This window comes from Podarcis raffonei, chromosome 2 (assembly GCF_027172205.1).
Source record: "Podarcis raffonei isolate rPodRaf1 chromosome 2, rPodRaf1.pri, whole genome shotgun sequence".
Classification (NCBI taxonomy): Eukaryota; Metazoa; Chordata; class Lepidosauria; order Squamata; family Lacertidae; genus Podarcis; species Podarcis raffonei.
In genome coordinates, this window is record NC_070603.1 from 83768797 (window position 1) to 83794607 (window position 25811).

At 40.4% G+C, this 25811-nt stretch overlaps 2 protein-coding genes across 3 annotated transcripts in view; both read right to left on the minus strand.

Moving 5' to 3' along the window:
• Positions 1 to 1565: 1565 nt before the first annotated feature.
• ASB14 (ankyrin repeat and SOCS box containing 14) lies at positions 1566 to 17569 on the minus strand. Its single transcript, XM_053377915.1, has 11 exons — positions 17496 to 17569; positions 16191 to 16420; positions 14661 to 14716; positions 13888 to 14019; positions 13638 to 13796; positions 12474 to 12719; positions 11259 to 11430; positions 9076 to 9619; positions 8549 to 8702; positions 6777 to 6960; positions 1566 to 4812 (listed from the first exon to the last, which is right to left on the minus strand). The coding sequence occupies exons 2-10, from the start codon at positions 16310 to 16312 to the stop codon at positions 6782 to 6784; spliced, it is 1764 nt and encodes a 587-aa protein (XP_053233890.1). The 5' UTR covers positions 16313 to 16420; positions 17496 to 17569; the 3' UTR covers positions 1566 to 4812; positions 6777 to 6781.
• Positions 17570 to 18601: 1032 nt separating this feature from the next.
• Positions 18602 to 25811, minus strand: part of DNAH12 (dynein axonemal heavy chain 12) — a 91570-nt gene continuing 84360 nt past the window's right edge. For both annotated transcript variants that reach the window (XM_053377883.1, XM_053377882.1), the window contains 7 exons: positions 25511 to 25699; positions 24326 to 24429; positions 23892 to 24096; positions 23559 to 23696; positions 21718 to 21809; positions 20538 to 20605; positions 18602 to 18952 (listed from right to left, as the gene is read on the minus strand). In XM_053377883.1, the coding sequence (XP_053233858.1) occupies positions 18762 to 18952; positions 20538 to 20605; positions 21718 to 21809; positions 23559 to 23696; positions 23892 to 24096; positions 24326 to 24429; positions 25511 to 25699 (987 nt within the window). In that variant the 3' untranslated portion in view covers positions 18602 to 18761. The remainder of the gene's footprint in view (positions 18953 to 20537; positions 20606 to 21717; positions 21810 to 23558; positions 23697 to 23891; positions 24097 to 24325; positions 24430 to 25510; positions 25700 to 25811) is intronic.

The window sequence follows — 25811 nt, forward strand, 5'->3', positions numbered from 1 at the left end:
CTGATATATCCACACAGTGGAAGGTCTGCATGAGACCAAAATGGTGAAGATGACAGCTGTATCCAACCCTTGATGTTTCAGATGGCTGCATCCAAATGTCATGCAGTCAAACATAGCCACTGTGGATTTGGATGGAACAAGGGTCCTTGCTGCAGTAGGTAGGACAACACCAGAAGATGGCAAGGAGATGAGATGCCTAGCTCTTGGAGCTCCAACTTCCAAGGCCTGCAGGGCCAGAAAGGGGCCACCAGGATGATCTCTTTCTATTCTGATCTTTTGCAGAATTGACTGTGGGGGAAAGGTATATAGGAGACATTTTGGTCAAGGTACCATCAAGGCATCCCATGCTTCCGCTTGACTGTCTTTGAACCTGGAAAAATAACATGAAACTTGATTGCAAACAGATCCACTTGACATGCACCTAGATACTCCTGAATCAGGTGGAAGACTTGCCTGTTGAGCATCTACTCCCCCGGATCGAGAAGGGAGCTACTCAACCAATCTGCCTGTAAAGTGCTGTCCCCTGCAAGACTAAGGGTCCCCCCCCCCACTTGAAGAGGAGCAATGATTCTTTTTGCAGAGAAATCAATCGTGTCCCACCCTGCCTGCAAATGTGTGATTTTGTGGTGGAATTGTCTGTGTGCAGCAGCACATGGTCGATGTGCAAAATGAAACACCGCCAACCTGGAAGCTCTTAGCTCCAATTTATGGAGTGCTTCTGATTTTGTGGTGACCAGCATTTCTGTACAAAGTGACCTTGATAATGAGCTCCCCAACCCTGAAAACTGGCATCTGTGGTGATCACAGTTCTCTGGATCACGAATGGGAGTTCCGTTCTGTAGATTGGATTCTGCCGTCCACCATCTCATTGGTAGCCTGACCAGCGGAGGTAACTTGAGCACACAGCAGCAATGCTTGTGAGTGATTGCCCATTGATGAGGAAACAGAAACCATTGAAGGTGATGGGTGTGATCTGAGAAGCTGACATACAGAGGCTCGTGGTTATCAATAGATGCTTGATATCAATTTCCTTGGTAGATTTCAGCAGAGATGCTGCTGCTCTGATCTTGTTGGTGCACTCTGGAGACAGAGCCACCAAACCTTTGACTATGTCCAGCTTGGCTTCCAGATGGATAAGCTGCTGTGATGGCTCAAGGCAGCTCTTCTTATTTATCAGGAAACCATGGGATTGAAGGGCCAATATCATCACTTGGAGATGCTCTCTGAGCTCTTTGCAGGGTTGTCAAGACATTTCCAGAGCAGATTCCCTTGACGTTTTCTACACACCACACTCTCCAGTTCACACTGGCTGTCGATGCAATGCACATAATCAAGGCAAAGATACCAGTCAGAAATGCACATAACTGGAGGCAAGAAACTAAGGACAGCTATCTCACCACCAGAGGTCCTTCTCTTGCCCGCAGGGGGTTTGGAGAAGAGATGTCCTAGGTAGACAATGGCGGGCATCGGTCTTCATGCAGATACAGTTCCGTGCAAGGGTTTTGTCGACAAGTTCTTCCAGAGTGTGGCGATGTTTTCAGGGGCTGTTTACTTTCCCTCCCTCTCCTGAGGGGATCGTGGCCATTCTCTTGACAGTGACCTCAGTTCTCAGGCCTGATTTCTGTTTTCCTTCATTCCTCCTCCTCTTGGTCTGGTTCAGATTGATATGGTCCATGTAATAAACACCAATCTGTTGATCATAAACAGTTTCCCATCCTAAAGGCAGTTCATCGCCAACACAGTCAGCAAATGTCAATGGCTTTGTAATCCACATGATCCGTCAGTGTCTTGATGTGCAAGTGAAACTTCGGCTTTTTAGTGCTGCTGCCTCCGCCTGCCTCCCAGCCGGGCTCGTTTCCATCACCATGGAGCAGCTTGCTTCCTCCTTGGCCCTTCCCTTGAGGGCCCCCTCCCAGCTCCCTGGCTGGTGCTTGGCCGCTCCTGAGGCGCACACTGCTGAGTGGGATGGAGCCCCTTGCTAAATGCTCTCCTGCCTCTGTCACATGACGAGATAATACCCAACCCATTCATTGCATCGGCAACCAACTCAAATTGTGAGTAGATAACATAAAGAAATCAATTTCAGCCTGTTGATTCACTACTTTCTAATGTGGTCTGCCTTTTATCTAAATCACTTCTTAAAAGAAATCAACAAAATATATTCAGTAACTTTTTAGAAACAAGGTGAGAGAAGAAACCAATATTCTTCCCAAGCTTTGCAAAATCTATGCATCACTTCTTTCAACCCCAGCAGGTTTTCAGTTACCAAGAACACCTAACTTTGGGGAAAAGTAGACCCAAAGGAGAATTTAGCTTTTCTGTAGCAAAAGAAAATGCAGCAGCCAATATTCAGGACTTTTCAGAATACGCCAGACCTTTTCCACCCTTCTCCAGAGAGCTGGGGAGGGGAAATTCATTTTGGCCTTTATAACACTTCATCGTAATTTGTGTTAAGAAGCTTTTTCATACACATTGGGGGTGTTTCTGTTCTAAGCTATCTGAAGGAGAGGGATATCACTCCAGTAAACCAAATGGACTGCAGGAGCCCATTGAGCAGTAGTGCCATCTTCTTCTGTCTCCCTTAGAATAAGATTGAGGGAATGCCACCCATATAGTTCATAGTTCTCTTCATTGTAAGGTAGACTAATTTTAATTAAGTTTTCATATTTTTGGGCAGCTCAGTTGGCAAATCTATATTAAAGTATACCACTTTTTTGAGCCCTTAAAGCCATATTTAACAGTGCTCCCAGAGAAGATAAAATTTGATATAACCAGTTCACTTCATCTGACAGATGAGTTGCTTTGTTCTCATGTTTCAAGCTAACCTCTAGCAGTTGTCACCTGCAATTTGGATATGTATATGTGTGTGTATACATGTATGTTAAATCACTGTATTATAATGTGTATAATACCAAATTTTCTCATTTATATAACCAGTTATTTTTTATCTTCCTGTTAAATATTGATCTCAAAGGGCTTAATGCTCTTTGTGGAACTGAAACCTGCCATTGTTCCCATATATAATCTGTATGTTCGAAACATTAAGGGAGAGTACGTTTATACCTGCGTAATAGTGGAATTCCCATTGTCAAAGTCTAGACATCTAACCATGAATTTGCAAGTATCTGGTTTATGTAGTGTGTACAGGTCCCACAACTTGGTAGAAAAGGGGCCACTGGTCTAACCTGAAAGGTTTTTCTCTTGGGTCATCATCCCTCAAGTGAGAAAGGCAGGAAATGCATCAAATGCAAGAAAGTAGGTTACTCTGCTCACTCTGTCCTAGCCAGGCTCTTTCACGACATGACCAGGACACAAAGATACATGAAAATAGAAATACAGTGGTACCTTGGTTTTCTAACATAATTCGAGTTCCAAAACATTCGAAAACTGAAAGCGGAAGCCTCAATATGGAAAACTCAAAACGGAAGCAGCGTTTCCCATTCAAGTTCCAAGGTACGTTCGAAAACCGAGGCATTTACTTCTGGGTTTTTGGCATTTGAATTCCAAAATGTTTGACTTCAAAGGCATTTGAGAACTGAGGTACCACTGTAACACAATCTGCATTGCTACCATACCGACTTCCCTATCACAGTTATATATCAAACAGAAATAAACATAAAATTTGAAGAACATGATAAAAAGTAGAAATTGTAAAACAAATTACAAGTTACAGATAACAATACATTAAAAGAAAATTCATTTGAAGATAATGCTGACTGAAAGCTGCCCTTACCCCAGGATATAATCTGAGGCCTTGAGGGACTATCATCAAGGAGACATGTTTCAGGCGAGATCAACAGTGCCACCTTCTTGAATGACAGTTCAGTAAGTGGGATGCACAAAAGCAGGTGATATTAAGGTGGGGAAAGCATGCTGTCTAGGTCTTCAAGACATATCACATGCCTCCTAAGACATAAGTAACAATTTTATAATGCTTTGTGATTGCATTTGGTAAAGATCAACCCATCAGTCAGGTCTCAAAATAGATTCATTTGTAGGGAAGGCTGCTGTAGTTGTCTTAAATTTACTTAAATGAACCATAATGTTTCTTGGTACAGGTAACTAATGCTTCATAGGATGAAATAAATGCTGTTATAAGCCAACATGCTCTGATAGTGGATGGCACCTTTTAACTAAAGGTTGTAGGATGAAAAGACACAAAAGAGCCTTTGTCTAAAATCTATCATTCTGCTGATGTGAGGAGGGCATTAAAAGGGTACATTATCGCCTTTCTCACACCAAGGGAATGGACAAGATCAGGGCAAAAAGTTGACAGTGTTTGCCATGGAAGCTAGTGTTAACCTTTGGCACAAAAGAAGGAACAACTCACTGTCCTTATGAAAAAGCACAGATATCTTGCTAAAGAAAGAGCACATAGCTCTGAATCCAATGTGATTGCAACTAAGAACACTACCTGGAAGGACAGGAGCAGGAGAGGCATAGACTTCAGTGACTCAATAGGATGATGCTGTAAGGCCAAAATATTTTCTGAAGGTTCCACAATGGGTTCCACATTGAGATGTCATTTAGATTTAAATGTTGCTGCTCAAGCACCATGCTCTCAACCGCCCTGGTTCTTCTTGTAATACTGGGTCTTGTAATAGTAGATCTGGCTGAGGTGGCAAGGCTCAAGGGTGTGACACCAATAAATGAAGCACTCCTGAGAATCACACCTGTCCAGGCCAAGAATCGGTTGTGCCTTTTCTTCCTGGAGCTTCCAGAGTGAAAGCAGTGAGGAGTATTTGGGGAGAAGGGAAGCATGCATAAGATCCTTCAGCCATGGAACTGGGAGCATATCCACTGGTTCTGCTTCTAGAGATGGATAGTGGGCAAAAAAACAACACATTACTGACCATTGTATTTTATTTTTACAATTTTTGAGAAACAAATGGAGACTAAGAGCACAATTGGCTAGACAAAAGGCAGGAACTGGACTGGCCAGGAGAAAGAGCACAGAAACCTAGTTGCTTGAATTTTTACGCATTTCTTGCCTTTGGATGCTAGCTGGCATGAAAAAAAATCTGATCACTGTGCAAATTCATTCTATTTCTTGCATTAGTTTTACTATTGGATACGATCGCTGTATCTAAAAATCTGGCAATTTGGTCGGTATGGTCATGGTGCATAACTCACCTGTGCCACACTTCAAATTGTATGTTAAAAATGAGGTTTCCTACCCAAAACATGTTCATATTGGAAGATTCTAGTGTGTAAGGTAATGTCATGAAGCAAACTTTCCCTTTTATTTTTGAAATAAAGAGTGAAACAGTTCCACCCCCCATTGTCAGATTAGGTCTTTGAGTAAGCTACCACATTTCAAGTGGGGCTTAATTTTGAGTAAAAATGCATAGGATTGTGCTGTCAAGGAACAGAACAGCTAAACTCCACAGTGAGCACAATTGCTTTATTATATCTTTTATACTTCAGTTTTGTAAACTAGAATGATCAATGTTTCAAGGCCAAAATTGAAGAAAGGAAGATTATTAAATGTTTGTGAGAAGTGAGCTTCCTAAGATGTGCTTTTCTGTGTTACCCAGAAATATAGCAAAGCGAAAAATATTTTTGCATGTCCCTCTCTTCCCTAACATGATGTAATTGAAATGCATTCCTTTTAATTGTTTGCATGTGAATCTGAGGTTTAAAAAAACCTCAGATCAGCATTCTCACTTGTGTTCTCTGCCAAAAAAAAAGCACTAACACCCAAGTTTGGTGAAGATTAATTTTTTAATTACTATTTCTGGACATCTCTTTTTTAAAGATCCTTATGTGAGTACTCCTCGCTCTGCAAAATTGAATTTGCAACCAGTAGACTAAGATCATGTGCTGTAAGCGGGTAGAAAGAATAAACCAGCAAACAACTGAAGGAACAATGATCTATAGTGAGGTTTATATGCAAGCAAAGCAGCTTGTATAATTATTATGGGTGACTTTTATAATGTAGTGGATGGTCAAATTCTTACAGTAATGTAATGGTTTGGTCCTGTTCTAGTGATTGTGATTTTTTGCAATGTTTTAAGAACCTAATACAGTTTCCCTGAATACTTGTTAATAATATCCAGTGATTGTCAAGTTGGTATTGTCAACTGCAAATTGAAATCTAGATACTAATAAACCTATCTGGGAAGGACCTTGGCAAAGTCCAGTCAATTTTAGAAGATGGTTTTCTGTAATGATTATGTAAAATATATTTTGTTTGCAATTGCTCCCTAAAAGGTCATCACCATCATCATGTTATCCAAAAAAATTAAAAAGATCCTGAAATTTTGTCAAATGTATTTTAAGTCTGTCAGTCATTCAGGAATCTTATTCATATATTTAATATAGTCAGAGATCATTTATTGTACTTAATAAAAAAGTTAACAGCTGGAATAATGTCTTTATTTATTTCCAGTAGAACAACAAACATGCGCTTATTGTTTGTAAGAGCTTATATATAATTTTTATTTTATTTTATTTTAGTGTGGTTAGATTGGAGAAACTGAGACCATGTCCCTCCTGATGTGACTGGGGTTTTATTAATCCATCTGCTTTATATGTAATTTGCAAAGAATGAGCGGATCAGTCTCTATACCTAGGGATGTTTGACATCCAGAGATGTAAAAGGGGAAGAAATTGCAGTACTTTGCATAACTTAAGCTTCATTCTTTGTGGTCTCTGTGCTGCCACACACTTGGGCTAAATCAACTCTTTCACAAACAGAAGGACTCCGATAGCTACAACTTAAACATGCACAGAATTACGTATAGGACCCCCTCCCAATACAACTCTATATATACCTGCATTAGTAAATTCCTTTGAGGTTTCCTTGTCCATAGAGATCATATTCCTTATAGAGAATATAGTCTTTCAAACGGTTTGGTAATCGCAGAAATGTAAGGAAGACAGGGCAGCGTAGACGCAAACGTCCTAAGCACTTGCGGATTTTCAGACGACAAAGATGTTGCAGAGAACGGGTGTTTGCTGGAGGAGGAGAGAACATGCATTCATCGTTAGGCCTGCTTTTGAAACTTCTTGCTCTGGTGGGAGTGGGTACCCAGGATTAAATCACAGGACAGCCAATGATATCTATAAGCACGGCCTTGCATAAATCACTGTCTTTCCTATTTTTAAAAAAGAAGTGACTTATTTGCTTCCCAGAGTTGTGAACAACATCTGATGAGATAAATGGCTCTCAAGATAGGAAGAACTGTAATACTCTTAAGCTGCAAACCTATGCCTACTTACCGAGGAGTAAGGGCCATTGAACACAGTGCGAATTACACTTGAGTAACCAGATTGTTCTGCATGGATAGAAGAAAGCTCTCAGGCTGAACTGAGAAGTAATGGGAAATACTTCAAAGTGTGATATAAAAAAGGCTAATACTTTTATTACATCAAACTTTTCTTTGGTCATGTGTAGCCTCTGTCCTAGTGTAAACTTTGCAAATTGTGAGCTGGGACAACTGGTCCAGTGCCTTGATCAATCAAGGCAGAAAAGCAGGTGTCAGCTCAGCCATCCCATTGTGGATTGACTCTTGCAAGTACACAGTGTGCTGAGTAGGATATAATCATGCACTCAGCATTTGAATACACACCTTACTGTATCGCTCATGCAGTGCATTAGTGATCCATTGGCAGTGTGCTGGGGATATTTTGGATTTGCTGGGTCCCAAGCCCCCTTGTTCCCCCACCATCCCCCTAGATAGGCCAAAAAAGTGTGCCAACCTGGGAACTTGCAAAGTTATTTTCCTTCTCAGTGGAAGGATTCCACCCCCACCCATTTAAAGCCAAATAGGCAAGACGGAAAACAGAAAATCACTCCATATCCTCTCTTTTAGTCCTGGCAGGCACAAAGGGGCTTACAAATGATGCACCTGTAAGATTTTTCTGCTCTGCTCAGTAAGTTGGAGAGGTTGTTGGTCCACAATGTTGACATTTGCACATAATGCTAAGCTAAGCCATGGCTTAACATGAACTTGGTGGCTGCTGAGAAGAAGATCATAGCACTTTCGATCCTCCCTAGTCCTCTTAGCTTAATGTGGTACAGCAGCTAAGCAAAGGTTTGGCTTAATGTGACATGAATGCAAGATTGTGGTTAAGCTCTTTCCTCCTTAACCAAGATTGTAGCCAAGATTTGCTCCCGGCTTGACATGTGCACCATGCCTTGACATGTGCACCATGCCGACAAGTCATCTTCTATCCAGAAGTCTGGATAACACAAGTGTACATGTCTCTCCCCTTACAATACAATGAAGGCTTTATTATAGGCAGTCTAGGTGACTTCATAGAGACATGGGTGATGTCAGTATGACCCACAACAATTACATTGAGTATTGTGGCTTTGAGTCACATTTATCAAAACCAAACCTGGTGGATCTTTGTACCCATATCCAGCAATTGTTTTAATGATATTTTAAGCTTCTAAGGGTGGTGGTGAATGAAATACAAACGTTGCACTGCTACATGCCCAACCCAACCTTGCCATTACATGTAATGTTTCCTCCCATTGGCTCCAACCACTGCCTGAATATCACATTTCTCAAGATGCTAAAATGTATTTGACACTTACTCAAAATTTCGTGGATTTCTGGCCAGAGTTTCTGTTCTTGAAGTACAACTTGAAGCTTAGAGCAGATCTTGACATGATCAACATAATCTAGCATCACACGCACCACTTTCCCAGACAGGTGCCTTAACCACGCTACTGTTATCACCTCGCAGAACTGAGAGAGAAAAATAAGAGCATTTGAGACCAGTTCATTCAGCATTTTGCATTATTAAAGTCCCCCAGAGGACTCAACCCAGTAAAGCCCTGGCCAAAACTGCAGCAAAGCAAACCAACCACACAGCAAATTCAGTTCAGAAAAAAATAACACCATTTGCAAACAGGATAACCAGGTACTAGCCATTTATTCTAAGGAGTGTCATCTTAAGGGTAGCATTTGATTTTGCAGTCCCATATATCAGGCTCCCTATTTGCCTTGAAATGCTAATACACAGGGTCAGCTGGGGGAAAATAGCCTGATGGGTGTTGTAGGGGCAAATCAGAAGATGGTGCAAATGTAAGCAGTCCTCCCTCCCATCAGAAGCACTCACCATTGTGTCTTTGATAACAGTTGAGGTCCAGCCTTCAAATATGTACTGGGAATGCACACTGGCTCCATGAGGACAATCGAAGCAGCGGTGAACATTGTACCCATAATTCAGCAACATCCTTAACATTACTTCATCTTTCAACGTGTACTGCAGAGCTGATGGGAAATGTGTTGTATTAACCCTACAGAAATAGTTCACATTGGCCCCATGCCGAAGCAGAATACCAATGAGCTCATAGTTGCCCATTCTCAAGGCCAGCTGGAGACAGTTAACTGGGTCTTGGTTTGGTAGGGCTCCAGCATCCAGGAGCAACTGAACAGAGTCAATATCCCCATTAGAGACAGCAAAATACAAGGCTGACCTCCTCTCATCATCATAGCCTTTGCGAATTCTCTGATGCAACATAAAATTGGCATCAAATCCAGATTTGAGAAGGAACTCAAGGCACTGAGGATGTCCACCTGCGGCTGCAGAGTGAACTGGACTGATCCCACTCTCCTTGATGGCAGCACTGTCCGTCACTGGAACCAAGATCTGTACAACTCTTGGGAGCAAAACAAATCAAATCAAAACATTCTTCGAGAAAGCTCCAGCTTAATGAATTTTTTACAATGGTGACAATAGGTCATTTGTTGCTCCTCACTCAGGCAAAAGAGGAGAGGTTGTAGCTGGATGTGTTGGGAGTTTGTCCCTACAACTTCAGCACTTTTCAAAAGATGTAACATGGTGCCATAGGCACATGGGCAGACAAAGATCCCAAGAGGAAAAAGAAAATGCATACAGTGGTACCTCGCAAGACGAATGCCTCGCAAGACGAATGCCTTGCAAGACGAAAAACGCGCAAGACGAAAGAGTTTTCCGTTTTTTGAGTCGTTCCGCAAGACGAATTTCCCTATGGGCTTGTTTCGCAAGGAAGTTTGTTTCCTTTTTCTTAAAGCCGCTAAGCCGTTAATAGCCGCTAAGCCGTTAATAGCTGCTAAGCCGCTAAGCTGCTAATAGCCGTGCTTCGCAAGACGAAAAAACCGCAAGACGAAGAGACTCGCGGAACGGATTAATTTCGTCTTGCAAGGCACCACTGTAAATATATCCAAAATAAAACTGCACATTGAGGAAATATATGAAAAAGAGGGTGGGGAGGAAGGTTGGTTTAGTTTGTAGCTACAAGGAAAGGAGAAAGGTCCAAATGTTGCTGTGGTATTGGTGGTAAGAAAAGAAATGAGTGGGAAGTTGCTGATCTTGTCTGCTCAGGAATGCACTTCAGCTGAATTGGTGGACCTTTGCACCCAAAACATTTACTGAGTTAGCCCTCAAAGCTTCTGTACAAGGGTTCTGTGCAAGTGTAGAACCTGTATGGAGAACTGCACAGAGACACTACCTGCCCACGGACTATCTCACCAGAGCAGTGCATGCTCTGGTTATCTCCCGCTTGCACTACTGCAATGTGCTCTATGTGGGGCTACCTTTGAAGGTGACTTGGAAACTACAACTAATTCAGAATGCGGCAGCTAGACTGGTGACTGGGAGTGGCTGCTGGGACCATACAACACCGGTCTTAAAGTATCTTCACTGGCTCCCAGTACGTTTCCAAGCCCAAATCAAAGTGTTGGTGCTGACCTTTAAAGCCCTTAACGGCTTTGGCCCAGTATACCTGAAGAAGCGTCTCCACCCCCATTGCTCAGCCCGGACACAGAGGTCCAGCTCCAAGGGGCTTCTGCTGGTTCCCTCACTGCAAGAAGAGACGTTACAGGGAACCAGGCAGTGGCACTCTCCCTGTGGAACATTCTCCCTTCAGAACTACATAACTTTTAGAAGACATCTGAAGGCAGCCCTGTATTAATGTTTGACATATTACTATATATGCTGTAAGCTGCCAAGAGTGGCTGGGGAAACCCAGCCAGATGGGCGGGGTATAAATAATAAAATTATGATGATGATGATGATGATCATCATCATCATCATCATTTCAGGTTTTGATCAGGTTGTTTACATCAAACTTGCAGATGAGTATATGATAAATTATTGCCCTGCTCATCTCCCGCAAATAGTTATGTCACCAGGCAGCTTTTGGCAGAGAGCCGACCTGTAAGGCAGTGTTGACATGCCCCAGGCATATGACTAACTCCACTAACCCCACCCACCCACCTCCATCCCAATTGTATAACCTGTTGGCTTTCATAACTCACAAGAGGTGTCCTCTATAAGCAGCTCTGTGAATGGGCAGGTGACCTGAATGCTTTGGTACATTAGCATCAGCTCCATACTCTAGTAGGAGAGAGACACAATCGGGATTTCCTCCTCCAGCCGCTTCAAATAATATGGATGCACAATCAGATGCCTGGGAAAGAACATTGGCACCTAAGGGAGGAAGAGCAACAGAGATTTAGTGCAATAGTACTTAGCACCCTCATTATAGCACCCCAGACTGCTATAATGTGAATTCTAGTTCTTTCAGAAAGAGTTGTGCTGGAATAAGTTGGGGTTTTTTGCAACAACTTTGAGATATGGGATCAGTATTACACTGTAACAGGACCAGTCCTGAATAAAGGGCTCTTGTAGGCAAAAGTGGCGTAACACATTCACAAACCAGCAGGTCTCTTTTTGCACATCCACACACATACATCAAATTGCTACTACAGTCTCAGTTCTCATTCTGCTTCCTGATGCCTCTAAAACCTTATCCATCCTTTCTTTGTCCTTTATGCCTTACATCTGTGTTCTGAAAGTATGGTGGAGCTAAAGAATCAACTTGCCACTAGTATCACCAAACTAGAAACTTCCTCCTTCAATGCAAATGCAACCACACCCAGAATGGGCCGTCTACAAAATTCCCACACTCAGAAGCCACAGTGGCCTTTGAACTTTCAATCATGTTCTGAATATATACACTGAGTTTCATTCCAATGTTTCAATGTGCACTGTAATGTAATATCTACCTTATGTTTTACGTCTCTTGGCTCCTTTTTTGTAGTAGCTGAAGTGGTATCCATGAACACAAAACATAAATGTGTGTTGAAGATGCTTGCCAGATATACCAACTGAGAATGCTGAATGAGCAGATTTAAGCAAAGGTCTTTCTTACTTTGCTCACCCAGCAAAGGTTTGCAAAATTCCCAGTGTATACACCTCTCCATCAGCATTGGCTCCTTCAGGTTTGCTATCAACAAATCATTATGGGTTGGCTGCAGTGAATGCGCATTCAAAGACTGAGAGAGAAAACATATATGTATATGCCTGGACAAAAATCTCTGTCATCCACTCCGTACAGAGTATTTTAAATTCTATACCTGTGTTCCCTTAGTTAGAACAGCATTCTATCACAGGACTGCTCTGGCAATTACCAGAAAAACTAGCCTTAGGTGCACCACTGAACTTCCAAGTAATTGTATGAAAGTCCTCACCTTTACGCAATAGAATTTCCAGAATTTCTGTATGCCCATTCTGCGCTGCCAGTGCTAGAGGGGTGAGTCCATATGCACTCCGTGGATCCGGATCTGCTTTAGACCAAAGCAAAAGCTCCACCATGTTTTTAAAGCCTAGCCTGGCCGCCTCATGTAAAGCTGTCCTCTTGTTGACACACTGGAGATTGACATCGGCACCAAATTGTATCAGCAAGGAGACAATTTCGTACGAATTGTGTTTAATTGCTGTAAAATGTTAAGAAAGAGCAGCATTTTACACGGTTAATGAAAAAGACATCAAATCCAAAAGCTTCCCTCTCTTGTGAAACCAAGACGGGAGAAACCATTGCTTGGCTGCCTCGTGCTATTTATATGCAGCAATAAAGGTCATGTAGCACTGCAAGGGGCTAAACTTAGAATCAGACTTTGTGTTCAGTCCCAAATTTAGCAAAATGCAACTAATATTGACAGTCATGTGCTGGGTTTTTCAGAGATTGAAGAAACTCCTCCCGAACTCCTTCCGATTCATGGTGGGCCTCCCTTTGAATGGGGTGCAACCAAAGAGGGAAGCAGAAAGCGTTGCTTGATCTCAGCTGATCAAGGTATGGGGAGAAGCACATGCTTTATTTGTAAAAGGTCTCAGGTTCAGTTCCAGGGACCTCCAGGTGGGGCTGGGAAAGATTCCTTCCTGAAACCCAGGTGAGTGTTGACAATACTGTGTGGGCCAATGGCAGCTTCCTATCCAAAGCACACCCTTTCATAAAGGTACAGAGGGCCTCTGGGCAACTTAAAATGGTGTATGGCTGGGTCTCCATGGCACAGAGCTTTACAGCACACCTAGATGCCCTGCAAACAAAAGGGGAAATAAGAAAGGGCAAGGTGATCTGAGTGCTGTCCCTCAGTCACAAACCTCAACCCTGCCACCGCTGTCTAGAGCTTGGACTCCTCCCCTAGTCCCAGCGCGGCTCAGAGAGGGGAAAAGGTAAGACAAGGCAGCGGAATGAGTCCAATTCAGGTCTGCCATTTGACCAGCACTGAAATAGACAATTGTCCCCCGAGTCTTTCTCAAAATGAGAAAAAGTTTTGATACACTCACATTAATTAAAAACACATACAAAAAGCATACAAAAAAATCACTACACGAAACTGTGCAATTTGATTTACCAATAATTAAAGCAGAATCTCCTTCTTCATTTTTCACATCAGGATTAAAACCATTGATGAGGAGAAATTTGACATTTTTCTCAAGACATTTGTCCACTGCTACAAACAGAGGTGTTTCCCCTTTCAGGTTTGTCAGTTGCCACACCACGGGGTGTGAAGCTGAAAGATAATCAGGAGAGACACATGGCTTTGGCACCAAGTGAGCATACAAAGCTGACTTGAGAACAAAGCTGGAGGGAGATCCTTCTACCTTTCAGAGTTATTTCTAGAATATTCTTGTTGGGTTGTGCTGCAGCTTCATGTAAAGGAAGGCACCCTTGCTGGTCTGCTTCCCGAAAAGCAGAGCCACACCTCATTAACTTAAGCAAAGCCTCTTCTTCACCTGTTAAGGGTGAAAGAGGTCACAATAATGCACCCTTCATGCTTTTTAAGTACAAAGATATTTATGAGCATTGTTAACCTAATGAACTCTAATTAAAATGGTGAATGGGGAAGTTTCACACATCAAATGCTTTTTTTCCTGGGGGGATGCAGGGGTACGCATACCCCCAAACATTTTGTGAATCTAACGGGAGAAGAAACTATTTTTTAAAAAAAGTTTCTTCTCTAGCACAGTGAATTGTCAGTTCCATTGAATAGCATGGTAAATCGTCATGCTACGCCCAATGGCGGCCTCATTTCTTGTCACGGTGTTTCCTGAGTCTCAGACGGAAGCGAGCGTTTAATGTGTGAAGCAGGAGTTGGAATCTAGTGCGGTGATTGGTCAATTTCATTGTATTTACTGTATTTATATTTCCTGATTTGGACTATAAAATGGTGATTTTCTTGAGTCAAAATGAGAGTACCCCTAAACATTTTTTTAGAAAAAAAGCACTGCACACATCCATGTACATCATTTGATGGTTCATTATCAGTTAATGAATCCAGTTCTTTAAAAGTCTGTGCAAGATAAAGGAAATCAAGTACTCCTCTTTGTGTCGGAATCCCACTTAATTTCCCAAAGAAGTCAAAGCAGATACTTAACTGTCCGAATGGCAGTGATGATCTTCCTGTAATCTGTACTTGTAGCAAAATTAAAGCTGAAAGACAACCAAAAATAATAATTAAAATCAGCCAAAACTATTCATTTCTCCCTCTTGTTGCACAGCCTGCTATCATTGCTCCTTCAGGATATTTCTCCCCCAAACATGAAAAGAAACAAGAGACAATGCTCACTTGTTATCACTCCAAATAGACATTTAATATGTTTGTTTTTTACCCTCTAGGCGTTTGGATCTGGCTCAGTTTCTTCTGGTGTTTTTTGTTGAATCATCCCCCCTAATACCGTGCTTGGATGGTCAGTTATCAGTTTAGAAATAAAACAAGAGCACTAAAAATAAGGTAATGATATCTGCACATTTAGGGAACTTATTAGCCACACAGCAGTATATCTACTTGCAAATTAAAAGAAAAATCAAAGTGTAAATATTTGATCCCTTAAAGCTCAACAATGGCCTATGGGCAGTGCTTTCCAAGAGCTACTGAACGCTGCAGGCAACTCCGCCAAAGTATGTTAAGACTCAAGAGAGAAGATTGTTCAATCTGGCAAGCGGCAATGTTTGTGCAGACAGAACATTCATAATAGTGTGACATTTAATTTCACTCATGGTTCCCTGTAGGTCTCCCATTCAGATATCTTAAAGCATGGGTAGGCAAACTAAGGTCTGTGGGCTGGATCAGGCCCAATTGCCTTCTGGATCCGGCCCGCGGACGGTCTGGGAATCGCTGCGTGGATCACCAGCACGCACGTGTTTTCTTTTCCTCTCCCTCACACACCGACGCCGGTGTAAAATTCTCTCTCTCTCTCTCTCTCTCTCTCTCTCTCCCCCCTTCTCTGGTGGCATCCCATAGCCTTAGACATCTTGCAGCTGAAGCTATGAGGGTCTGTATGTGATTGTTTCTAAATGTTTTAAATACTTAAAAAAAATGTTTTGTTTTACTACCTTGTTGTTTGCCACCCTGGGCAACTTTGAGAGGAAAGTCAGGAGAAACTTAATTAACTGATAAAGATAATAATGATGCTGTGTGGAGACAGCTTGCCTCTCTGTCCAGTGCAACAGGTGAACAAGACTTCTGAATCTTGTGAGGAAAGGAACCGTAAAAGTGTGACTAATGAATGTACAATGCTTCACTTTGGATGAATCATTACTAAAATGACTATGTTATTCACTAGCCATAACATATATCATGATAACCACTCACACTCAAACAAATACATAAAATGGAGAAAAACCCATGTACATAACACTATTATGCAAAATCATTGAATGTCACGATAACAACACTATTGAAAGAGTTTATAGCCTCCAGCATGGGTGTTGTCAAGATTTTTGTTAGGTGGGGCAGGCATTTGTTGTGGGGGCAGAACCTCAGATTTGTATTGATTTGTATTGATTTTGATGGATTTAGGGGGAGCATCTGCCTCCCCTTGGCTACACCAGTGCTGGCATCCAGTGCTATGTTTTGAAGCCGCACATTCAAAAGTTTCAACAATATCTAGAAGGACATACATACCTGTCATTTCTTGCTGTAGCCTCTTTCTCACTCTTTTGAATGTCCTGCAGACTTTGCTGAATGACATACTGAGTTGGAATGTCATCATCAACATCATCATATATATCTGTAGTACTGTACATGCTAAAACCACATATCTTGGAAAACAAGTAGGATCAAATAGCTGTTCTATGCTGCAAAGACGATTTCTAATTCTTTTATTTCTTCTGCACTTCCAGAAAAATTAGTAGCTATATATGTGGAAATAAATATATAGAATTAGAAACAAATAGAGCTGAAACAAAAGCAGAGATGTCTTAACTTAAAAGTCTCAACTGATCTCTTTTTTAAAAAGCAACAACTTGATTTCCTGCCCACTGTCAGATTTTTCCCATGGTAGGAAAAAAGGGATCACATCAGATATGATGCTGAGAAATCTATTCTTGACCTTTACTATTGCTTTGCTCAATACTTGTTTAACTATTGGGGAACATACAGCTGTTGTGTTCTTGCCCCACCTCAAAAAGGTCATTGTAGAGTTGGAAAATGTTCAGAAAATGGCAATCAAAATGATCAGGAGCCTGGAGCAATTCCCCTACGAGGAAAGGTTGCACAATTTGGAACTTTATAGTTTAGAGAAGAAGTGACATGATAGCAGCTTACAAAATTATGCATAGCATGGAGAAAGTGGATAGAGAAAAGTTTTTCTTCCTCTCTCATAACATTAGATGTTGATTTCTTCAAGTACTCTGGAAGGCACATAGGACACAAAGTGGATTGCACCCATTAACAACCCCCCCCCCAAAAAAATTCCAGAGTAAAACTGCTCAGAATTTAACTTCATAAATAAAGTATAGTAACGTATAGCTTCAGAGCTTTTCCTTATTGACAGACAAGTATTTACATCTGTTATACACATCTGGTTACTTTATGAAAGCACTAATATTTGCCATGCATATTGCAAATATGGTGAAATGCTATTCTCTATTACTGTTCAGGCAGCACTCCCTATGGTAAGATGGTTCAGGTTTCTACTATTCATGGATACCAAATAGATATCTGAAAATGTATTACAAACATTTTGAAACTAAGCAGGTGGCTAGAGGCAGTTTGAAACAGAAAATATTTATCTACTAAGCTACCAAACATTTTACCATCAATAATTTTGGCTTAAAGCAAAGCATGCAGGTAAGTAGAGGTTTTTGGTACTACAGTTGCAATAGGATTTAAAAAATGCCAGAAGTACATATATACTCTTTAAAGTTTTTATTGTTGCTTTTAGAATTTCATTAAAAAGATTTAAGAAAAAGCACAAATCCTCCTCACCTTTCTTCCACATTTGAAACAGAGAAGACCTCACACTCTAAGCAAATGTTAAAACGAAGTGTGACGTTTTATGTATTGAAAAATGATCCTTTGCTTCTTGCATAGCCCATATCCATTAATAACTTACTATAAATACCTGACCATAAGACACTCTGTTATGCATGCCCACAAGTTTCCCCATGAGGATTACACGAAGGTTAGCAGAATTCAGAGACATGAACCTGACATGTGAAAAAAAAGATCAGAAGGCCAGACATTTTTCATCACAATTCAAGAATTGCTAAAGGAAATACATTTCTCAATAGTACCCACTCAGAAATATCTTAAATGCATGGGAATGTAATTAAAACAGCTTCAAAAACACAATACATTAAAAACGGATAAATATCAGACAACATATCATTATCTACACTTTTCATAAACCTGGGGACATGATGCACCCAAATTTGAGGATTTTTAAAGTCCCATTGATTTTAGTGCAAGATAAACCAACGGGTTCTCAATTACCATTGAAATCAATAGTACATAAATGTGCTTAACTTTAGTTAGGCAAATGCTTAGGACAAATTTCCAACAGGTTCAAATTTATTTACATATCTTTGCGTTCGCTGTGCCAGAGTGGGCCTAACTAATCCTGGCCAGTACAATGTCACATTGCAACTTTTTAGTTTACCATTCTTTCTCCACCATCTGGGTGGGAAAGAGACTCTCCCCACAGTTTCTCCTTGAGCTTTGAGTGACTGGCTGCTGGCAGCAGATGCTGCACCACAGAAGGTGCTCACTAGTGGGTAACTGGCACTGGTTATATAGACTCTCTTCTTCCAGGATGCTAGGCAATTGCTAGTGCTATTATTCTGAATAGCACCCTGTGCACCTGTTTTTTCTGCTTTTCATGTGATACCTTGCACCACTTCTTTTGAATCCACACTACTGCTCTGGGCAAGTTGAATGGCCATTAAGAGTTGAGAGGGGAAAACCAACATCTGTAAGCAACAGGAAAGTGATCCTTCAACAGCCTCAAAATGCCTTGTTGATACATTAAGTAAGCCATTATTTTATACTAGCAACTGACAATATTGTTACAAAAGAACAGGAGAATACATTGGTAACTTTACAAAGGAATAACAATCACGTTTAATTTTTAATTGCAAAATACTGCAATCAATTTAGAAGTTCAAATGATCAAACTACATCAGTAACAAAGTTCTTCACTTAGGGGAAGAAATCCCCCCGTCTTGTCATGTTTTGATTCTGAGTTTTTCAACATTAGTCATCCAGCTGGCAAAGCAGAGCAACCCCTCGCTTAATCCAGTGCTGGACTGGTTGATCAGTTAATAGCATTAATGCAATGACAAAGTTAGTAGAATGCCCAGTGGTCGAAAGGGTTCCTTTACGCTCACTTGTCTTGTAGAGTGGACACATGTAAGCATTTGATTTTTTTATGGCTGATTTTTTTGCTGTAAGGAGAAAAAAACATTTTTTATTATGCTCTGTTAAAAAATATTGAGAATACTGTATTGCATAAATAATTTCAGCGCTAAATAAATATGTTTTTTATTCAGTAGAGCCTAGGAAAAAAATTACTGTTCAACTTTATGTAAGCAACAATTTGTAGGCTACCCTGTAACACAGTAGAATCAGTTTCATCAAGAGGCAAAAAAGAACAGCCACCCAACATAATGCATCTGTTGCTGGATTGTATGAATTCAGCTGCAGGCGGGGCTATCAAAGTCATAAGGGCTGCCCCAAGGGTATATCTAAAAATCCTACACCTACCAGATCTGCAAGTCAGGGAGGAGATTCTAGCTTAGACTTCTCCCTGACAAGTTAGTTCAGGGAGTTTGGTTTGCTTGTTTTTCTTTTACGTCTATTTGTTTATTCAAAAATATACCCATTCTTTCAGCTCTGTAAGCTGTTGAAGTGGTTTGGCAGGAATTAGAGAATAAAATCAAATGAGACCTAAACATATCTAAGAAATTAAATTTAACCCACATCCAGGAACTGGGCACCATCTTAAACCAGTAACAGGAACTCTGCGTGACACCAGTGCAGCCAAAGTAAGGACTAGATCCAACAGCACCCAGAGTCTGCTTGAGCTTAACATCAGAGAGCATTCAAAAAGCCAGCCCTCCACCCATAGTCAAAAATAGTCCAGAACATCTGGAAGGCACCCGAGTGGGGAAGGCAGGTGTCATGTAGTCTGGCAACAGGTACTACAGATGACATTGCTGCTTGGCTTTTCAGCTCTGATACTGAATGACATTCAAGCTCCTACATGTGTAAGGAGCTGAGTAATTGACCTTAATGTATATGCAGTAATACATTGATTTCCAAATACTATTAACTTCTGAATTGTCAAAAGGTATTAAAGTTTAACAGAGATGCTGAAGTAAAAGAATGCAATGCTGGATAATAATCACACACTATCTATTTAAGGACAGTCTGAAAGTGAGCCCATAGATTTGACTTGGGAGCCACAGACCCAATCATAATTCTGTTTACCCATTAAGTCTAAGTTCACCATTAAGTTCACCCACTTGCAATCCAACCAGACTCTTTACACATTTAGCCCTGAAATAATGGCCCTTTGATAACTAATATATATATTGTTTCTATTTCAGGAGTAATGCACAAATAGGTTAAATAGGTTAAATAATAATTATAATTCATTTGTCATGCTTATGTTATCCTAATGAATAGGACACTACATGGACAAACATGAAACAAAATGCTATTCTTCTTTGTTTACCAGTCACTAGCAAAAGAAAAATATTTATGTTGCAGTTTCCAAACTATGTCCAGGATTCAGATTTAAAACATGCATTTCAAATTAAGTCAGCAAAAGAATACACAGGAAGGAAAAGAGTAAATCTCTTCTCCAAAGAAGATTTGCAGATATTTAGGAAAACAGAAAAAATAAAATATATAGTCAGAAAGTGCAAACAAAGCAATCTAAGAGGTCACTGAAGATGAAAGAGATCTACTATACAGAAGGATGGGACATTTCCAGTTCATTATTTGCCAAATATCCAGTTTACTTACTTGGCTTTATCCATATAATTGGCATTGCATCAAAGAGTATTTTAGGATATTGTTCAGCTAGAAGTCCTCTGATGAAAGAAAAAAAATGAACATTGAAAAAGAAATGTACACAATACACATAATACTGGCATAGATATTAAGGAAGATCTGAAAAAGAAAGTGTAATAGAAATAAGAGGGTAGAAAAAGAAAAAGTGTTGTGAAGAAAGGAAGATTGAAGTTAAAAGATGTCATAAACTTCCAAAAACAATTGCTCCAAAATAGTTTTCTGGGTGCTCTAAAGAGCTAATGAAGCTAATGAGCTTGTTCCTGATTTAGATCTTCACTCACCCCTTCTTTGCCAGTGGAAGGGTAGTGGTCCTATTTTGTGATTTACTTCAGCTGTCAAAATGTCTTGGGCTGGCCCCTAACCTACAAACGGACATTTTTCTTCTGGAAACAGTTTTGCTAGATGCTTGGCTGCAACTGCAGATGGACAAAGGAGAGCTTGCTGTCATTGCCAATGAGGTGATCATCACTGACAGCAAGCAGTTAAAATGATGGTTTATAACCTGGGATACCAGGGTTCATATCCCTATGTACCAATGATCCATACTGGGTAACCTTGGGCCAGTCATTGTCTCTCAGCCTAGCCTACTTCACAGGGAAAGAGGGGAATATGTATGCCACCTTAAGCTCATTGGACAAATTATGGGATATAAATCCAATAATAAAAAATCACAATATTGACATCACTCAACAGACAAGTGAGTGGCCCTACCCACCACTGAAAAGTGGCCCATAGAGGATAGGACAGTTCTTCCATCTGGTGCTCAGGCTGAAAAAGGACACCCTCTGCTGGTTTAAAAATAACTTAAAATCATGATTTGATATTGTAACATGTTGTAGGAATACTACTACTGTTGAGAATGTTTTCAAGTATTTCAGAAGTTTGTCTTCAAATCAATATAGCAAATAATACATGACTATATTTATAAAAAGTGTTTCGATGGCTAGAACAAATACATTCATCTTGTTTTTCAATCTAATTTGACAGAGGAAAGTACTGTAGTCTTAAAATATTATTTCAATATTAAAAATATGTCAAGATATTAAAAGGAATTAAATATTAGCATGCATGAAGGACGTGGGAAAGCACTTTAACACATGCCAATTAACTGCACATTTACTGAATTACTAACTTCTTTCTGTCCCAGCGTGCTCCATCTAAAAACAATCCATGAATATAAACACCATCTTCTGGAGCAACTTTAGAAGTGTCCTTAGGAATAACCTAAACAAAACAGAAATACATTTTCAAAGAATAAATAAAGTTGCAGTTCCATTTTTTTATCCTGCTGTTTTTTCAGATGGTTTGTGGTGTTGATGGTGGTGTTATGGCACCAAACTTTCCAACACAGACAGCCAAAGCATTAGAGGAACTTTCAGTGCTCCTATGCCTTTAATTTAAAATTTTCTATTTGCAGGCCCTACGCATCTCCTGCTTCTTGTTGACAATGGCTAAAAGAGTGGCATCTTACTTGCCCCAGTCTTGCAATTTATACCTCTTCTGCTCTACATTTTAAAATGAATTTTGCTATACAGGCATTGACTGCATTCAGAGACAAAAGTGTGCACCAGGGCACAGAGAGAATTTGATTCAGGAACAGGCAGGCAAGTCTCTGAAGGACCACAGGGACATAACATGGACTAAGATGGGCTGGTTTTGGAGCAGGCAGAGGAGAATACCAGATGTGGCATGACAGAGCGAGGGCTTTTCAATACTGTTCAGCAGCTACTCCCAGCATTGAGCTGCTCGGTCTCTGAGGCAAAGATTTGGGGGGGGGGGAGTCTGGACTAGCCTATGGAGTTAGCTGACAACATTCAAACCATCTGGTATTGCAACTTAGAAGGTACCCTTGACTCACAAAACTTCATCTGCTGTGCTTGCTGAAGAACCAGAACACTGGCAGCACAGGAAGTAAGCCTCCAGTGCCTGACTGCTGTGAGCCCTGTGACAGCACCTTGTTTGTAGAACTCTCTCCTTGGGGAGGTATGCCTGATGGTGTTTTGAAGAAGGCTGAAGGCATATTGGCTCACCTGGACTTTTGAAACGTGAAGGTTGATAACAATCTTAGCAACTTGATGTTGTTTCCCCACGTTTTCTGGCTTTAGAGATGTATTCTTGCTTTTAACGTTTTTAATATTTTTTTGGACCTTCCATTCCCTCCCAACTCCTTCACACACACCCATATCCTCACAGCTCCTCAGCTCCATCCCTGCTTTATTCAAACCTCTGCTGTCGTTTAAAACTGCCATTTTAAAACCTGCCTTCTCTTTTGCTCCCCTCCTCCGCCTTGACTTCATGCAAATACAGGATTGTGATGAGGCACTACAAATTCTTCAATGGGGGCTGCCCAATGATAGCCTTACATTTTTATGTACGGTATATAGGAAGATTGTTCACCAAGGATTGTTCCCATGGCAGAAGGGTAGTATACTGCTACATGTAGTAGTAGTGGAGTAGTAGTAGTAGTAGTAAAAAACAACAACCCTGCTAATAGGAACTTTTAATTAACAATGGAAAGGCTCTTTGCTGAATAGTACTTAATTGTGAGTAACCCTTGTGGAAGGATCTTGATTATGGAAAAGACACTGCTGGATAAAACAGCACTATATTACTGGTAAGTGCTTTGTTTTAATTCCACTTCCAGTTAATTATGGAAAAGCAACCTCCTATAACAGCATTAAAGGGCTCTAGTATGGAAGTAAGCACAATTGCTTCTGAAAGTCCCCTTAACTTCAAAAGTTGTAGACCACTTGGCCTGGCAACTGCTTGAGAAATATAAGCCAAAGTCCCCTTGGGCATGTGAAATTAGTTGTGCATTTCTTTGGATCTGTGTCAGCTATATTATTGAACAAGTGCTTAACTTCACACAACAAAAGAGGAACAGGTATAAAACCCTTTACAGCATATGAATACCAAAGATTAGTAGCAAGCTATATCCAATCTGAAAAATGTGGCTTATGCAGCTTGTTATACCTGAAATTCATATCCAAGTAGATCAATAGGAACAGTGTATTTTCGCGCATAGTTCTGCATCGCTCCAGTTAAAAATGCTTGCGTGAAGAAGAAACCTGACAGCCAAAAGACACAGGGCTTTCCAGATTCATACCATTCCTTAGAAGAAGAACAGAAGATATACTTTAACATACTGGCTATAGACAAACTTATGTAAGTAAATTATGCTGGTAAAAAACTCCTTTACTGACAAGATTCCCAAAATAGATTCCAAATGTTATGATTATTTCTTATTAAACTAATTCATTTATTAGAAATTTGCAGTATTTAGTAACATAATACTTCTTGTTTTACCTGTAAGAATTTCAGCCTTTCTAGGAAATCAAGGATATAACTTCCCAGTGGTTTCAGACTTGGGTATGAACGCTTAGCCCAGTTCTCAGCAACTTTTCCAACGAGGAGACTGCCACAAAGGGCTTCCAGTTCAGAATCCATCACAACCAGTCCCTTAATGGCTTTCTTCAAGTTCACCAAAGTTGTACGTATGGTTCGTATTAAACTAAATATGCAGAAACACAAACACAGATATATCACTAAAATTACCAGTTACAAATGGCCTGCAAATGTTGTATCCACTAATTTCAAAAATGATACTACAATGTTATGATGGCTGTACTACAAAATCAACTGTTTCTAGTGTAAGATTACATGGATTAATGAAATACATGGGAGTTTAATATTTAAAAAAAATGTTGTAAAATATAAGTATAGAAAATAATTCCCCTTACTTGTTAAAGCGCTCCATTTCTTGTACTAGCACAGTGTTCATACTTTCTTCATATCTCACGGGGTACTTGAGCAGTGCAGCTTCAATATCATAATCACTCGGAAGCTAGAAATGTTGACATATTTGTTTCCATTTTGACAAATGTAAATAGGTTTTCATTTAATAATTCTGTGATAACATAATAAACTGACATGAAAGCTAATGCTGAATGAATGATGGTCAAATTATTGCCAGCAACATCACCATTATCTCTTTGTGTGCTTTCCAGATAATTCTGTGTGGTCATATAATTCAGATGGGAATTGAAGGTGGCTTTTTAGGGACCACAGTGCAACTCAATAAATCATTACCAAATGAATCTTCACTAGTTCAAACTTTGCAATGAAAAAAGTATTAACAGGAATATTTAACTGGCTCAGACCTGATAAAGCTGGCTATGTCTATACCAGTTGTTTTCCTCAGGTAATCTCCTAGGCCACAGTAGTAATAGGTAGTGCAGTTTGCATCTGAACCCCAACCCATGTGTTTGAGTAGGGCTCCTCTTTCGTTTTGTCCTAAGGAAATATTTTTCTTTGTGAAATAAATTAACTTTCATACAACGTCCCTTACAATGTTTGGACAGACACTGCAAAGGAAGTACCCTCTTTAGGCTTGCCACTTGTTTGTGGGTAAACTGTTGCTTTCTGAAATGGCAAGGTGATATACCCACTCATATGTAAATGGTTCTTGTGACATTTACAACTGACTTTTTGACATATGTAGTGCAAATACACAAACAAGCAACACAGGCGAATGAGCCAGTGAGGCACAGATTAATATTGCTGTGACCAATGCTGTCATTTTACTCTTTTTAAGTCTCACTGTTGATGGGGCAATATGAACACAATGAACATGTGGTTGTTTCAGGAATCCTAACCAGGTTCCCATGTGGGGCTGAAACCTGATGGTGACCGAATCAGAAAAGTAGCACTTTTCTGAAGTTATAGATTTGAAAGATGAAACTGATTTTGCTATGAATCTCATACTATGTGCTTGCTTCAGTACTCATAAAACGCATGATCAATTTCAGCATTGGTACCAATACAAAATATATCACAAAGTCTCCCCCTTCTGCAAAGAAAACTCATTGTGTAAGGAAGGGTCTGCGCTTGTAGAGCATGAAATTTCTCTAGGAAAGACTAAATACCTTGCTCAGGATGTCATCTGCAATTTCATACAAAGCAGTGTCACCACCACCTGAAGACCCTCCTTGATGGCTTCCTCCTTGTGTCAGGATCAGAGATTCAAAGAGGATTTTTGTTTGCTGGAGATCCTTTGAGATATCTACATTATCATGCAATCCAAACACCTCTGGCTGCTGACTGAAAGGGAGATTCTAGGACAAACCACATGAAGTTCATTATAGACTAAGCATTTCAGAAAGAGTCCCTTTAAGTCAAGGACAGGGAACATCAAGACTGGGGGCTTAGTTAGGCCTGCCAGACCTC

What these genes read in the sequence shown, in the direction of transcription:
- ASB14 (XM_053377915.1), bottom strand. Translation starts at nt 16,312, where the DNA reads ATGTACAGTACTACAGATATATATGATGATGTTGATGATGACATTCCA. An exon ending in AGATTCTGCTTTAATTATTG is followed by an intron (nt 12,720 to 13,637) that starts GTAAATCAAATT and finishes AACATTTTACAG; the next exon opens with CAATTAAACACAATTCGTAC. An exon ending in GCTTATAGAGGACACCTCTT is followed by an intron (nt 9,620 to 11,258) that starts GTGAGTTATGAA and finishes TTTGCTCCCAAG; the next exon opens with AGTTGTACAGATCTTGGTTC.